Source organism: Salmo salar, chromosome ssa13, assembly GCF_905237065.1.
Source record: "Salmo salar chromosome ssa13, Ssal_v3.1, whole genome shotgun sequence".
In the NCBI taxonomy this organism is placed as follows: Eukaryota; Metazoa; Chordata; class Actinopteri; order Salmoniformes; family Salmonidae; genus Salmo; species Salmo salar.
The window spans coordinates 17,097,008-17,113,975 of record NC_059454.1 but is presented as its reverse complement, the minus strand read 5'-3'; the positions used below and the strand labels follow the sequence as shown (position 1 = coordinate 17,113,975).

The following is a 16,968-nucleotide window of genomic DNA, read 5'->3' as shown; positions in this document are numbered from 1 at the left end:
GTTAAGGTTAGGAAAAGGTTAGCTAAAAGGACCGTCTCATTTCAAGCAAGCACATTTCCATCAACGGTTCGCCCCTCAATTAACTTTGACCTTTTTCAAAAGGAGGCGAAAGAGGACACAGAAGAGAGGATGCAGGAGGTGAGCAAATCTGATTGATAAAGGGCCTATGAATCGGTGTATGCGAACATGAGTAGATTACCTTGAAAACAAGTCGGACATCTTGGAAGCAGTCTCCAGTTCTTATTATACCTCAGTGGTGCTTCCTCGCCAAAATGAGGCTATCGAGGAGGACCGTCTTCCATTTGCCTTTTAACGAATTGACACTCTTCAAACACTCAACCTCTTATCGGTCACAGAGGAAAGAGGATGTAGGAACGACTTTTGCCCAAATGAGAAAACCACATGGAATGCTCCTCGGTGCCAGGCTTAGATAAAAATTGACTTTCACTGTAGCTACAGAAAAAAACGATACAAATTGTATTGTTTTCCATGACTTATTGTATGTATACAGTGAACAACAACTGTAATAGACTCAATGCAACATCAACCAGTCAAGTAATAATGATACATTCATCAATCACCTTATTAAGTTAATAAATAATAATACATAGATAATAAATAATCAAATACAACAAATAAATAGATAAATAAATAAACACACTTATCTGAATCAAGCAGACATTGAAAAATAACTATTATTACAACAAGAAAGAAGTTACTGTAAATCACAAACAGTTTTTCTCCCTCTCAAACATCATTGCAGGTGCGATATAACAGCAGAATATCTACTGCATGTTTTAGTTTTTTGAACCACACTGCTCAACGCACCTCACCTCCGTTTTGACCAAACTATAACAATGAGGAAAGGTGCTGGGGACAGACAGTGGCGCTGGTTCCATCTTTAACGAGAAGTTGTATGAAAGGACAGCTCGTTTGAGAATGAGAGTGGTTCTTCATCATAACACAACCACCAGACAGGAACTGTAACATAGAAACAGTGTTTGGATTACAGATGTGTAATGGAGTCAAATTGCACTGGATAAAGTCATCCACAGCTTGAAATGGGACCATTGAATTTGATAATTTTCTATGGCGCAACTGGTTTGTACGTCAAGCAGGCGGACACGTGTTTGGAATCAGTGGACCACTGGTTCAAGCCCAGGAAGAGGAAAGGGACAGTGGAGGAAGTGAAGCTGTTAGCAGCACAGTCACACCGGTTACACATGGACTGTTGCGGTTCCCTAAAGACATTGGGCTGGGCCAACGTCAATATCTAATGCTTGAGGTCCAGGGGCCTGGTGTGTTATTGGGCTTCCTCGAGCTCACTAGCACCCCCATCATCCCAACTCTGTTGACAAATACTTTCATCACATCACTCATGAAGAAATGGACAGAGAACTATACAGATACAATCCCACATCAAGTCTGCCCGTCAGGAAGACCTAGATAGATGGGTCATCCTGATTATATTCTAAATTGGCTCATTTTGCTGTGAATACTACATTTAAAACAAGAATGGATCCCTCAGAACCATAACTATGACTGAAAAACAGACAAATGCAACTAAAACGTCTGCATGTGTAATTAGAACTGGGTTTTGAGTTCAATTAATTACACAGGTACTTTGTCTTTTCAGATATTCTGAGGGGCAATCCTAACTGCCATTTAAGTCAAATTTTTCACTTAGTCTCCCATTGACATCAATGCAACATGACTAAGTGGAAATTGTGATTTGCCCCTGTGTGCTTAAAGGAACGTGTGCATCTCCCCACAGTGTGTTCCCAGTAGCCCTAGCTACAGTACTACAGGTCCTGGTGGAGGTTGCTGTGAGGGAGGGGGGTTCCCCGCTCCTCTCTGCCCGGCTCTCCCTCCTGTCTGTGGGTCACCAGTCTCTGGTAGCGGGCTTGGCGCTGGTGGTCTGGGTCCACGTTCACCCAGCTGTTGGCCACCCACTTCACCCCTCGGGTCACAGGGCAGTCCCCATGGAGGGAGTACTCATCCAGCTCACCCATCCAACCTGCGGGACGGGACGGGATAGGGAGTTTAACTAGTGGCTTACGGTGTTAACGGAGAAAACAAGTCATGAAGAATGAAGCAGTGTGTGTTCTGGAACGGACCTTTGCCATCAGAGAGATGGTTGTACCAGAGGAGAGCAGTCCCAGCTGTTGGTTTCACCCTGAGGTTTCCTCTGTTACAGCACTGCTGTGTGTCTGTCAGATCCACACCACCCTGCACTAATGCCTGGAGGACACACACGCGTGCAAACACAACAAAAATGCAGCTCCTCTATGCTCCTGATATGAAGCATGACAAGTGCTTCTCAGTCAGATTCCTTGTCATTGTTCAGCACTATGTTTGCAATAGCAGCACATTTCAGGAAATCGGTAGTCTTCTCATCATTCAACATGAAAGCAAAAACTCTTAGTACGGACAATGGTTATAGTATGGTCACCCACCTCCTCCTCATAGGTGCGATTGTCTGCCACAGGGAAAGTGGTCTCTCCGCCTCCCTCCACAGAGTTCAGGTAGAGTAACACAGTGATGTACCTGGGGAGAAGGAGAGAACATCCGTATATTAAGGGCACTGTCTGACTGGAATATGGAAGGATCAAAGTGCACATTTGTGCAAACAGATGGACACCATAAAAAGATGTATCTATGAAAATTAGAGCAAGCATATGGATACACTGAGACACACATATATAGAAAGAGAGACCTGCAGGAGATCTCGGTGTGTGCCGAAGTGTTTCCGGCCAGGCGTGTGTGTGAGCAGGTGGTCTCTGGATGGGAGGGGCTACTGTCGTGGTGGGCGTGGCTGAAGCCTCCCTGCTCGTAGCGAATCACCTGCAGCGGCTCGCTCAGCTCAACCAATGGGGAGGGCAGACGTGCTAGATGGGTCACCCTAAGGAAGGAGAGAGGCCGGAATAAAAACAGTATGACAACTGAGTTACTATGACAACGGGGTGCGTGTGACAACTGAGTGAGTGTGACAACTGAGTGAGTGTGACAACTGAGTGAGTGTGACAACTGAGTGAGTGTGACAACTGAGTTAGTGTGACAACTGAGTGAGAGTTACCTGTTCCTCAGTGCGTGTAGTATGTGGTGTGACCCTGGTCCCTGATAAAGCCAGGTGTGTCGGCTCTTCCTTTTCGGTTGGCCCTGCCTTGTTCCGCCTCGCTGCTGCAAGGGATGCTGGGACATGCCGTCACACACACGCCTGAACTCCTCTAGAGTTAACACACCTGCAGGGACAACACACAGTTAGCCTCCCAACACAAACACCCCCCTCTCTGCTGCAAATGTTTTTCTCTTACTCGCTCTCCTATTAAGATGTATGTTCACATCTTCCTAATCACTTTATCCACTCTCCCTCTCTCTGTGTAGGGGTGAAATACTGTATGCTGTTACTCTCAGCTCATCTTCCTCTTTCCTATTCTCTTTCCTATTCTCCGATCTTTCTCATCCCACGGCCATTTTCTGTATCTGTAGCCCTGTATGCTGTTGCAGCTCCTCTTTTGCTTTTCCACTCCCTCCCTGTAACTCTCTCGCTCTCTATTACTCTCGAATGAGTGAACCTCCGGGCCCCCTTTCCCCTCATCACCCTATGAAGCAGCGCCCCAGACGAAACAATAGCTCTGGGGTGCAGGAGGGGAGGATGGAGCGAATAAGTGTGGGGAGGAGGAGTACGAGGGATCCGGGGGAATGTTAAGGAAGGAGGTTGGTAGGCCACAGATTTTAATGAGATGATGGGACACATCCGGACTGGGAAATGCAAACGGCGCCTGGCATAATGGCATCAGGTCACACACACCCTTGGCACGCACAAACACTCACCCCGTAATAATACTGGCAGAGGGAAAGCCTGGCACATAGGCTTTGGGAAAGAAATACATACACAAAGCAAATCACATTTTTATTTTATTTCTAACATGCTTTGTAAACAACAGGTGTAGACTTACAGTGAAATACTTATGGGTCCTTTTACAACAATGCAGTTTCCAATTAATTTGAAGGGGTGTCCACATACTTTTGTATGTATGTATGTATGTACAGTTGAAGTCGGAAGTTTACATAAACTTAGGCTGGAGTCATTAAAACTCGTTTTTCAACCACTCCACAAATTTCTTGTTAACAAACTATAGTTTTGGCAAATCTACTTTGTGCATGACACAAGTCATTTTTCCAACAATTGTTTACAGACAGATTATTTCACTTATAATTTCAAGGCCTACCTTCAAACTCAGTGCCTCTTGCTTGACATATTTTGAAAAAATCAAAAGAAATCAGCCAAGACCTCAGAAAAAAATGTGTAGAGCTCCACAAGTTTGGTTCATCCTTGGGAGCAATTTCCAAACGCCTGAAGGTACCACATTCATCTGTACAAGCAATAGTAGGCAAGTATAAACACCATGGGACCACGCAGCCGTCATACCGCTCAGGAAGGAGACGCGTTCTGTCTCCTAGAGATGAACGTACTTTGGTGCAAAAAGAGCAAATCAATCCCAAAGGACCTTGTGAAGATGCTGGAGGAAACTGGTACAAAAGTATATATTTCCACAGTAAAACGAGTCCTATATCGACATAGCCTGAAAGGCCGCTCAGCAAGGAAGAAACCACTGCTCCAAAACCACCATTAAAAAAAGCCAGACTATGGTTTGCAACTGCACATGGGGACAAAGATCGTACTTTTTGGAGAAATGTCCTCTGGTCTGATGAAACAAAAATAGAACTGTTTGGCCATAATACGTGCCATTGGAACACAGGAGTGATGTTTGCTGATAATGGGCATGTGTACGCCTATGTAGATATTCCATTAAAAATCAGCCGTTTCCAGCTACAATAGTCATTTACAACATTAACAATGTCTACACTGTGCTGTATTTCTGATCAATTTTATGTTATTTTAATGGGCAATTTTTTTGCTTTTCTTTCAAAAACAAGGACATTTCTAAGTGACCGCAAACTTTTGAACGGTCGTGTATGTTTTATAGCTTTTAACCTGTTGGGGATAGGGGGCAGTATTTACACGGCCGGATAAAAAACGTACCCGATTTAATCTGGTTACTACTCCTGCCCAGTAACTAGAATATGCATATAATTATTGGCTTTGGATAGAAAACACCCTAAAGTTTCTAAAACTGTTTGAATGGTGTCTGTGAGTAAAACAGAACTCATATGGCAGGCAAAAACCTGAGAAGATTCCATACAGGAAGTGACCTGTTTGACAAGTTCTTGTTCATCTTGGCTCTTTTTATTGAAGCCTGAGGATCTTTGCTGTAACGTGACACTTCCTACGGCTCCCATAGGCTGAAAAAGCTGAATGATATCGAGGCAGCCCCAGGCTGAAACACATTATCGCCTTTGGTAAGTGGCCGATCAGAGGACAATGGGCTTAGGCGCGTGCACGAGTCGACCCCATGCTTTATTTTCTTTCGTCTTTTTACCTAAACGCAGATTCCCGGTTGGAATATTATCGCTTTTTTACTAGAAAAATTGCATAAAAATTGATTTTAAACAGCGGTTGACATGCTTCGAAGTACGGTAATGGAATATTTAGAATTTTTTTGTCACGAAATGCGTCGTGCTCGTCACCCTTCTTTACCATTCGGATAGTGTCTTGAACGCACGAACAAAACTGAGGATATTTGGATATAACAATGGATTATTTGGGACCAAACCAACATTTGTTATTGAAGTAGAAGTCCTGGGAGTGCATTCTGACGAAGAGCACCAAAGGTAATAACATTTTTCTTATAGTAAATCTGACTTTGGTGAGTGCTAAACTTGCTGGGTGTCTAAATAGCTAGCCCTGTGATGCCGGGCTATCTACTTAGAATATTGCAAAATGTGCTTTCACCGAAAAGCTATTTTAAAATCGGACATATCGAGTGCATAGAGGAGTTCTGTATCTATAATTCTTAAAATAATTGTTATGCTTTTTGTGAACGTTTATCGTGAGTAATTTAGTAAATCTTTAGTAAATTCACCGGAAGTTTGCGGGGGGTATGCTAGTTCTGAACGTCACATGCTAATGTAAAAAGCTGGTTTTTGATATAAATATGAACTTGATTGAACAAAACATGCATGCATTGTATAACATAATGTCCTAGGTGTGTCATCTGATGAAGATCATCAAAGGTTAGTGCTGCATTTAGCTGTGGTTTGGGTTTTTGTGACATATGCTAGCTTGAAAAATGGGTGTCTGATTATTTCTGGCTGGGTACTCTGCTGACATAATCTAATGTTTTGCTTTCGTTGTAAAGCCTTTTTGACATCGGACAGTGTGGTTAGATTAATGAGAGTCTTGTCTTTAAAATGGTGTAAAATAGTCATATGTTTGAGAAATTGAAGTAATAGCATTTCTGAGGTATTTGAATATCGCGCCACGGGATTACACTGGCTGTTGAGTAGGTGGGACGCTAGCCCATAGAGGTTAAAGGTCTTACCTCACATTGGCTACGAAGAGCGAGACACACACACACACACACACACACACACACACACACACACACACACACACACGACAAAGTACCTGCTGGGCTGGCCTCCTGGCCGGTGAGTATCTGTCGTAAGTTCTCTGGGCTCAGCCAGGTCCCGTCCCGTGAACGAGAGTGGCTCAAGATCTGGGACAGAAACACACAACCACAAACTAATGAGCTGCCGGCAGCTCTCTATCCCTCCCTCTCATCCACCTGCCTCTCCCTTCCTCATCCCCTCTCTCTCACTTCCTGTCTCTGCAGTAGTCCGTCTTGGTCCAGGTCTAGCAGGCTGAAGGTCTCCTCGGGGCTGAGGGAGAGCAGTGGCTGCAGTTCCTCCTCCTGGTCTCCTGGTGGCACTGTGGCCTGGCTCTCCATCAGACCCTTCAGCTGGGCCAGCTGCACCACCACACCACACTCCTCCTCAGACAGGAAGCCAGGAATCTCTGACAGGAACAAAGAGAGGGGGGACCCATATGTCATTGATTACCTGTACAACGTCATGCTCTGGGTAGAAGTGTAATGTATGGGCAGACACAGAATGACCAGGGTTTCCCACACTAATGTCTAGTGCTGGTTCGAGCCCTGAATGCTGATTGGCTGACAACCGTGGTATATCAGACCGTATACCACGGGTATGACAAGACATTTATTTTTACTGCTCTACTTAAGTTGGTAAACAGTTTATAATAACAATAAGGCACCTCAGGGGTTTGTGATATATAGCCAATATATCATGGCTAAGAGTTGTGTCCAGGCACTCCGCGTTGCATCGAGCTTAAGAACAGTCCTTAGCCGTGGTATATTGGCCATATACCACACCCCCTCAGGCCGTATTGCTTAATCAGAGGGTTAACATGGCAATGTTGAATCGTTGTTTCTGATTGGCTTGAAGGGCATTCTAGAGTGTGCATTATTTCCCTATAATGCACGGTATATTTTCATGGTAGAATTCAGTAGCTATAGTTCATTCTTACATGTTCTATGTTTGATCTGCTTTTGAAAGAAGTCAAATTGAAAACATTATTGGAATTGTTGAATTTGATTTTAATAATGGCAAGCTAGGACTGATGGTTTGGTTAGATAAACTAGCAACCTAGGACTGAAACCAGTCCTATATGTGTAGACATTCACTTGCTTGCCTAGGACATCAGATAGCCTAGATGTAGTTAGATAGCGTATGTGCAAACACCACCCATCCAGACTCAACATAATGATACTGGAGTCAGTGGTGGTGTCCATGTTAGCATAACAACAGACAACAAGCAGCTTTCAGGTGAGCCCAGGTCCATGATCAAGGATTTCCAATGAGTGCCTTGGGAGATCAGACCAGCGTGATCAATGACTACAGACTTCTCTCTATGTTGCCCTGCTGATGATGATGACGACTCACACATGACTGTTCTATCTAGTAGAACCAAACATGACATGGATGGAAGACTGATTATGTTCCTGGTTTATGTTAATGTAACAAATAGCCTAGTATTCCTGATTGGCTGATGTCAGAAAACCAGAATGATGATCGCTGAGGAGTAGAGATGATTAAGACTTGGGCTAACAGTATACAGTACTTTAAATTCAAGAACCAAAGTTTTTGAAGACAAACAAGTTCTTATCTTTACAGAGTTACAGTAGAAAACGACGCAGGCCTTCTGCACTGCAAAGAGATTGGATACTGCACTGAAAAAGCAGTCATTCTTTTACAACTTGTTAAGAAATAACTTATCTAAAACAACATCTGTCTCGGTTGTGTTTGCTTTAGCTTTCTCTGTGCCGTGTTTGAGCAGGTGTGTGTACACAGGGGCTCTTTAGTGATCGTGGATATGGGGATAATGAGAACTCCCTGGCCCCCCCATCACCCCCACAGGGAGCTATTTGTGGTATGGCCCGACCCATTGACAGTGCTAATGAGCCAAGGCATTGAATGTCTCCCACAGGGGGGTGACTGAGAAAGAAGCTGTATTGTGGTTCCCCTGGGTGAGAGCCGGACTGGTGGTCGCTCATATATAGTAGTTAGTATGGAGGAGTACCAGTATGTCTGTGTGTGGTTGGTATCATCATTCTCATTCAGACCCATTCACATGCATAGGGAGTGTGTGGGAGAGCAAGAAGACCACACAACACTCACCCTATGTGAATATACAACCATGATTTACACATGGACTGTCAGAGGTGACCTAAAAGCACTGGGCTGGACCTGTGTGTTAGTCTAAGGCTTCCTGATCAGATATGAGAGTGCCCAGGACCCCCTGGTAACCCCTTAGCTGCACCCCTGCCTTCCCATCACTCCCTCCATCCATCCCTTCCTCTCCTAATAAAAGGCTTCCGGCTGGACGCCTGGCTGTACAGTATAGGCCTTGTTCCCCACAGCAGACCCTGTACTGTACTCTGGCTGATGAGATAGGGAGGGGGAGAGCGAAAGGGAGGGGCTGATGGCTAATCCCTATTGTCCAGTCATGCATCATTAAGCTAGATGGGTGATATGAATGAAGGGGACTGGGTCTGGCCCCTCTCTCCCTCCTCTCCCTCTGCCTCTCTCTTTCTGTCCCTGTCTCTCCGTGGAGGAAGTGACCTGCTTGTCTGGACAGGAATCAGGTCACAGCCTCACAGTGGGAGTTACCCTACCACCTCTCTCTCCCACACGCATGTTCACACACACACGCTGGGGCGCTCACACACGCTGGGGCGCTCACACACGCTCACACACTAAATAATAGGTTTCTTACATTCCCTTAGATGTAATCAGCACAGAACAGACACGCAGTCAGAAATAGTACCAAGTTATCCTCATAAAAAGGTCATGAAATCAGGCATTCCTGATTCATCTGTAAAAATCACTCGACAGTTAGAGAGATGGGAGATGGGATAGAGAGGAGGCCTGGGGTCACGTCGGGATAAACGAGCTTGTAGGGGTATGGGGAGAGGGAGACAAGGGGAAACGGAGGGGATCATTTGAAGAGGGAGTGCAGACTGGAGGGCTTCTTGGGGACAGGAGTGCAGAAAGAGAGCAAGAGAAAGGGTTCCTTTGCCTTTGAAAAGAGAGAGAAAGGAAGGGAAAGGGGATACCTAGTCAGTTGCACAACTGAATCATTCAACCGAAGAGAGGGGAGAGGTGGTGTTCGTGACACGAGGGGGACTCTTTTCCTCATCTCAAGCTGTGGGGGCGGAATGGCAAGTCAGGCTAAGTCAGGACAACACACACACACACACACACACACACACACACACACACACACACACACACACACACACACACACACACACACACACACACAAAGAGAGCATAACAACCTGAACACACACATACAGGTAACTGCCAAAATAATGGAAACACTTGAGTAAATGAGGGATACAAAGTATATTGAAAGCAGGTGTTTCCACACAGGTATGGTTCCCGAGTTAATTCATCAATTAACATCTGAGCAGACCAAATGCTGGGCAGGCCATTATTTTGGCTACCATGGCTATGCCCCCATAGGATGACAATGCCACCATCCACAGGGCAGGAGTGGTCACTGAATAGTTAGATGAGCATGAAAACAATGTAACCCATATACCATGGCCTTCTCAGTCACCAGATCTCAACCTAATTGAACACTTATGGGAGATTCTAGAGCGGCGCCTGAGACAGTGTTTTCCACCATCAACAAAACACCAAATGATGGAATTTCTCGTGGAAGAATGATGTTGCGTCTTTCCAATAGAGTTCCAGACACTTAGAATCTATGCCAAGGTGCATTTAAGTTGTTCTGGCTGGTGGTGGCCCAACACCCTATTAAGACACTATGTTGGTGTTTCCTTTATTTTGTCAGTTACCTGTACATTCACACACAATCCTTGATATCCTTAAATCAGTCACTACTACAGAACCCTCACTCACTCACTCACTCACTCACTCACTCACTCACTCACTCACTCACTCACTCACTCACTCACTCACTCACTCACTCACTCACATTGGAGCAAATGAAAGTGAGTGGGTTTCATATCTAATCCCATCTCAAGCACTGTCCCACTCCCTTGTACCCCACGCCCTCCCCCCATCGTTAACCCCCTGCTGGCCCACTCCCATCCCTTCCCCCACCACTCTCCTATGCTAATGCAGACCAAGCCTGCAGAGGATACGTGTCACCGCCTGCCTAGTATAAATACACCAATCCCCTCCCTGTCATACAGACCATCACCACAAACACCCAGACACTCTCTCCTGTGTGGATTTCCTTTCCTCCTCCCGGGATGATGCCCGTTCCTGCTCCTCATCCTCGCACCACCTCTAAGAGGACCTCTCCTCGTGCTCCTGCTCTCCTCGTGCTCCTGCTCCTCCTGCTTCCAGCTGGGCCTGGCTGGAGTGTCAGGCTGGAGGCAGGACCTGGAGCTGGGAGTGGACCAGCGGCTGGTACAGTAACCAGGACCAGGGTCAGAGTTGGGTCTAGAGTTAAAGCTGGGTTGGAGACTGCGGATGAGGCCGTGGCTGAAGATAGAGCTGGTGCTACCATCCTGTCCGTCAGCAGTGAAGGGCAGTGGGAGCCTCGGAGCTCCTCCCGCTGTGTGCCCATCCCGGCGGGCATGGCCCTGTGCCAGAACATCGGCTACGCCACCATGAGGATGCCCAACCTGCTGGGGCACGAGTCGCCAGGCGAGGCCGTCCAGCAGAGTGCCAGCTGGCTACCCCTGCTCGCCCGGGAGTGCCACCCCGACGCCCGCATCTTCCTCTGCTCGCTGTTCGCACCCATCTGCCTGGACAGGTAAGGAGGGGAGAGACGCTGGGAAGGTGGAACTACTAGCTTGTCTTTGGAAATGACAGAAATTGTTGGAGGAAAATACAAAGGTATTTCTTTGTAGAGAACAGAGTGTAGAGATGTGTGTACACTAAATAAACAAGTCATTGGTAAAGAGGAGAAAGACGGGGAGACGTGTCTCCTTGAGAGAAGGTATAGTGTAGACTAGATAACTGGTCGAACTTTTAAACTCTTGATGTCATTTTGCATACAGTGACATTTACATGATTTGGCCTGGGTTGTTCCAGATCTTTATCATGATTATATTACAAGCACTTATCTACTGAGTGAGCATGATATCTTTTGGAAAGCTCTTCAAAACAAAGCAGACATTGAGAGGAAATGTAGGTGTGTCTGTCTTCATATCTCTCTCTGTTCCTCTGGGCTGAATCACATCTCCAGAGTGGGGGGCAAAGCAGTGGATTACACAGTGCTGGGAGCTATGCTAATCTGGGTTTGCCTCACAGAAAAGGGCCTGGTTTCACACAACCTACAGGCCATGAAAGGCCCCTCATGTCGTTTGAGTTGTGCTCAGCGGCTGACTGGCCGCTGACCATTTGCCCAAAATGCCAGATAGACTGGGCGAAAAATGGACCAGCCTAACTAGTTTTTTTGTGTGCAAAATGATCATTATCTGGCTAGTAATGGGGCCCTTAACCCTTTACACTTGTGTGAATTGACCTATATGGATAGGGCTAAATTTAAATGTTTCTTGCAGAAGAAATCTGAAAAGCATAACCATGGTAGCAATTGAAAGGGAACAGTTTGGAGATCATGGGAAATGTATTAGATTAAAGTTGAGGACACAACAGTTCACCTGACACAAGACTGATTATATGTGCATTATACTTTTACTCTACTTTTCGCCGCATTTGTTGATAACGGAATCTGAAAACCCTCTGGACATATTCAGTAACACGATAAGAATATTCCTGGAAAATGTGAGGTAGGTGTAACATAAGACAGAAAAATGACAAGGGTTTGAGTGAGAGGACTAACTGTTGTCTTTAAGTGGCCACACAATGCACTTTTATGACTCAAAGACCAGTCTTCAACTATAAGGTGCATTTTTGAGCTCTCCTAGTTGTGCCGTTGAGGAACTACAGTTAGCACACTTGTAGTTGTTTTGTATGGAACACAACCCTGCATCCCTACCATCACGTTTACGCAGTCCAAAAACGGTCCATTAGAAATCGCCATCTGGGTCAGGAGGGCATCATTTGAAAGCTTGTTCTATTACCAACATGACTAGCTAAGTTATAAAATATGATCTTACAGTGTTAAGCTTTCACAAGGCAATTCAGGGAAACAGATAACTTTGGTGCGCATATAATGGAGTCATGAGTGCATTCATGTGCTTATGCAGCGACACATTTTCTTGACAATAGACTAACATAGGCTCATTCTGTTCAGAACAACCCAGGGTATGACACCATGTCATCTTGTAACTGTACATCAAACATAGTGATCAGAAACGTTGACACTGGATATGACATGAGCTTTATGATAGGGAAATGTGGAGTGCACATTTGGACTCCTGGGTGTTCGGCTTGCTTGTATAATGGGCTCCCGAGTGGCGAAGTGGTCTAAGACACTGCATCTCAGCGCAGTGTAGTACCTGGTTCAAATCCAGGCTGCATCACATCCGGCTGTGATTGGGAGTCCCATAGGGCAGTGCACAATTGGCCCAGCGTAATCTGGATTTGGCTAGGGTATCATTCAAATAAGAATTTGTTCTTAACTGACTTGATGTCATTAAACGTCGTTTTCGTTTGATAATTCTCAACGTCTCATCTTTCAAAACACATATAGTCCTCTTAAATGTACAGCATTTCCCTCATTCTGATCTTTTCCCCGTTACCAGGAGGGATGGTGCTTAAGTTCAGAACGTCAGTTAGTATAAAACCCACACGGCACTGTGAAGCGGCAGGTAGCCTCGTGGTTAGAGTGTTAGAGTGTTCGAATCCCCGAGCTGACGAGGTAAAAATCTGTCGTTCTGTGCCTGAACAAGGCAGTTAACCCACTGTTCCTGGGCCGTCATTGAAAATAAGAATTTGTTCTTAACTGACTTGTTAAATAAAGGAGCAGAGCCTGAGCTCTGATGTCGTGTACAGCTACTACATTTAAATGTAGGTGTTTATCAGTGCCCAAATCTGCAATTTTCAATCCGTTACGGGTACGAGTGCAAATCGCTACGGGGGAAAAAATGGGCTGATTTCTGGTCCCAGTGTTTTTTTTTAAAGAGAGAAAACATAGGGTTAAAAAGGAGAAACAAATGTTTCTAAACGTTATCTCATAGGGTGTTGCATCATCTCTCTTCCTCCACATCTTCTCCTTTATTGATTTGGATCCATTCACTAACATACTCTTTTGTTCTCCTCCTGGCTCTTTGTTCTTGCATCCATTTTGTCAACCCCTCTCTCCTGGGCAGGTTCGTCTCTCCGTGTCAGAGTCTGTGTGAGTCAGTGCGGGACAGCTGCGCGCCCATCATGGGTTGTTATGGTTACCCCTGGCCAGATATCCTTCGCTGTGACCAGTTTCCTGCCAACCACCTCATGTGTATCTCCTCTGTCACCAACACCAGCACAGGAGGGCGCAGAGGTGACACACACCACACACACACTATGAAAAAAAGATGCTCTGTTTTCTACTGTCCATGTCAGACTAAGAACTCTGACTGGACGTGTCTGTGATGATTGTTTCAGCAGTGCCCCAGGCTAGCTGTCGGGACTGTGAGCTGGAGGAGGCCTCGTCTGCCAAGGACGTGCTGGAAACTTTCTGTAGGAGTGACTTTGGTAAGCAGAGCTACACTCTGTTCCTTTATTATATTACTATTTTACAGAGATTGGTTCAGATGATGTATTCCAATGTCTCTCTGTCCTCCCTATTGACAATATCCAGATCAAACATTGAGATGTACCCTACCTACCCATCTTAATGCATTTCTCTGTCTCTCTGCTGCCCTCTGTGTCCCCAGTGGTGAAACTGCGTCTCACGCAGCTAAAATCCAGTCAGGTGAGTTTGGCCCAGTTCTCCCTGGCCTCTCGTCTGCAGGTTCTGAAGCACGGGCCTCTCCTGGGAGGACAGATCCGCTCCCGCCTGCAGCTGTGGCTGGAGAGAGACGCCAGCTGTGTACGGAACATGACGCGGCGTCAGCCCCGAGGCGGGACCTTCCTGGTGACGGGCACGGTGCAGGGAGAATGGCTGGTGGTCAACAAGGCCTTTGCCTGGAACAAACACGCCAGGAACCTGATGGCTGCAGCCCGCAAGTGGAAACAGCACCGATGTAGAGGCTAGCAGGGGCTCTGGCTAGGAGCTGAACTTGAGGTCTGAAATGGGTCTGAGCTGAGCTATAGGTCTAGGTGTACAGAGTCAGGGATGTGATTAAAACACCATATGACATCAGCAGGGAGAGAGGAGGTTGTTTGGGGGAGGGTACATTTCTATGATAGACTTCCTGGATTTGAATTACATCCTTGGAGAGCTGGATGTTTCAGAGAGCACCATCCTGAGCTCAGGAGAGGACGCTGCAAAGGACAAGACCTTCTGTGTTTCCTGCAAATGTACATATCTATAAATTATAAGTAAATATCACTGATCTATATTTGTGAGAGGTTGACTGAAATTAAATGAGTGTTTTCAAAGTGTTGAGCTTGCATTCATTCATGATGTTATTGATGTAGTTTGGGTTGTCAGTTTTCATGGGTCTTGTAAGATGGGGGTTGTTTATTAACAGTGTCATCAATCATATTATTCTCAAAGCATTTGAATAACAGATATATATCCTAAACTGTATGTGTGTGGAAAAAGCCTGCCCTAAAGGGTAAAAGGTGCTATTCTTACCAAAGAGCAGAGGCTTGAGGCTGAGAGTCTTCATCTCCTGGATTCTGTCAGGCTTGAGTGACACCCTCTGGACATGACCCACCTGAGGAAACAGTCTACATTAATATTGTAAAGCCTTGGGCATGATCAAAATGAAGTGTTGGTTAGGATGGTGGTCTGCGCCTCGTCGTTGAGTTCGGTCCTGTACCACTCCGGGACAGTAGAGGCCACTGTGAGATGGGACGCTACTACCAAGCACAGCAGTTTCACTAAATACAGCCCAGATTCTCCATTTACAAACTGATTTTGACAAGACTTGGTCATTCATTGATGGTTTGCCATAACAATAAACTTTAATGCGAGGTTGGTTTGGTAACTCTTTAAAACATGAGATTTGCTACAAGCAATTACGTTTGTAGTCTAATGTATTGCACATTAAAAGAGGACTAAAGCTACTAACTGTGCTAACTGGCTATCTAACAAAGCTAGCTAGCTTGCTAATAGACTGATTTGAGTTTCCAACTGGATAGTAGAAGCAAAGGTAACTACCTAACGTTAGCTAGCTAAATAAACCAACACATGTGGAATATTGTACAAGCGATGCCGTGAGACTAACAACCACAGCTAACTAGCTAGCTGCCGTTGAGCCTTTTCCCTCATTTAAGGACGTTGCACTCATCTATTTTGACGTGCCACCGCTAGTATTTAGTACTAGTTAGCAGAACTAGTGGAAAGTCAAAACATAAAGAGTGACATTTTGTTCGAATGAGTGAAAAGGCAGATAGATGTATGTTTACTTTCCACCAAACCATGCCTGGGACTGTTGGAGGAGTTATTCTAGCTACATGTAGTGGCCTCGACTCTTCCTCTCGGTCTGGTTCTAGTTAGTTCGCGAAGTTAGAAAATTGCGGACGTACAGACCACGGCGATCGAACTTGGCTGGCATGTTATTTTTGTCTTCCGGTGGCCACTACAACTGGATGCACACCGCTTGTTTTGTTTTATGATAGTAATAGTATTAGGGCGCCTCATTATCTCCTCACCCGTATCCCCTCGATGCGTGGTAGACTGAAGCTCTGACGGACATCCAGGTCAGGGTCTTGTTGAGGTGGGTCTGACGGGGACAGGCGGCTGTCAACCCCGCTGCTAGATGCCGATGTGTCCCCGTCGGCGCTGACAATATCCGCCGGACTGTTATTGTAGTGTACGTAGAACAACAGCCCAATGATGTTTATGATGTAAACATGGAAGAAGACCATTACCACCACGAAGTAAGCCCGGGAGCAGACACTGCTCTTCTGAATCTGAAGCCGCTCTCGGCCGGGCATTGGAGGGAGGTGCGGAGGCACATACGGTGATGAGTCGCCACACGCATCCATGCTTTCCTGAGATTCATCATCCATTTCTGAATGGATATGTCGATTGCTATAATCCATGACTAGCTAAATGTCTGGCAGGATATTCGTGGAGATGTACATATGCTGGCTTCTTTACAAGATAGCTAGCTGGCTGTTCTGCCACTGTGTGCTAGCGTTAGCTAACGATAGCTGACAGCAGCATCATACATGCAAAGATGGCTAACTATGTAGCTAACTACTAACATTCATTTCACCCATACAGCTTAGCTAGCATGTAAGTCCAGTAGGTTAGCTAAGCGAGTGAGCCTGCCTTCTTCAGACACGACGACAGGTTGTTTTCCTTTAGATACAATACAAGGCAACACTATCTATGACCGTGTTAAATATCCGAAAGGACTGCACTTGCAATGGGATAATCCATATTTCATGTAGATGGGTTTACTGTTGACTGTACCCCTGACAACATCAACTACATAAACAAGAGTAGACGGCTGGCTCTGTTTTCTGAACCTATCAAAACACTATCGCCCTCTA

General features: G+C 45.6%; 2 protein-coding genes across 2 annotated transcripts; one reads left to right on the top strand and one right to left on the bottom strand.

The window, feature by feature from the left end:
• Positions 1-480: 480 nt before the first annotated feature.
• On the bottom strand, positions 481-16,934 carry LOC106566539 (transmembrane prolyl 4-hydroxylase). Its single transcript, XM_014134642.2, has 9 exons — positions 16,120-16,934; positions 15,098-15,179; positions 6,726-6,922; positions 6,533-6,623; positions 3,077-3,242; positions 2,717-2,902; positions 2,457-2,547; positions 2,118-2,241; positions 481-2,017 (listed from the first exon to the last, which is right to left on the bottom strand). Exons 1-9 carry the CDS (start codon positions 16,510-16,512, stop codon positions 1,803-1,805), a joined length of 1,545 nt encoding a protein of 514 aa, XP_013990117.1. The 5' UTR covers positions 16,513-16,934; the 3' UTR covers positions 481-1,802.
• Positions 10,211-14,901, top strand: LOC106566540 (secreted frizzled-related protein 5). Its single transcript, XM_014134643.2, has 4 exons — positions 10,211-11,221; positions 13,686-13,855; positions 13,960-14,049; positions 14,232-14,901. The coding sequence occupies exons 1-4, from the start codon at positions 10,713-10,715 to the stop codon at positions 14,549-14,551; spliced, it is 1,089 nt and encodes a 362-aa protein (XP_013990118.1). The 5' UTR covers positions 10,211-10,712; the 3' UTR covers positions 14,552-14,901.
• Positions 16,935-16,968: the final 34 nt, after the last annotated feature.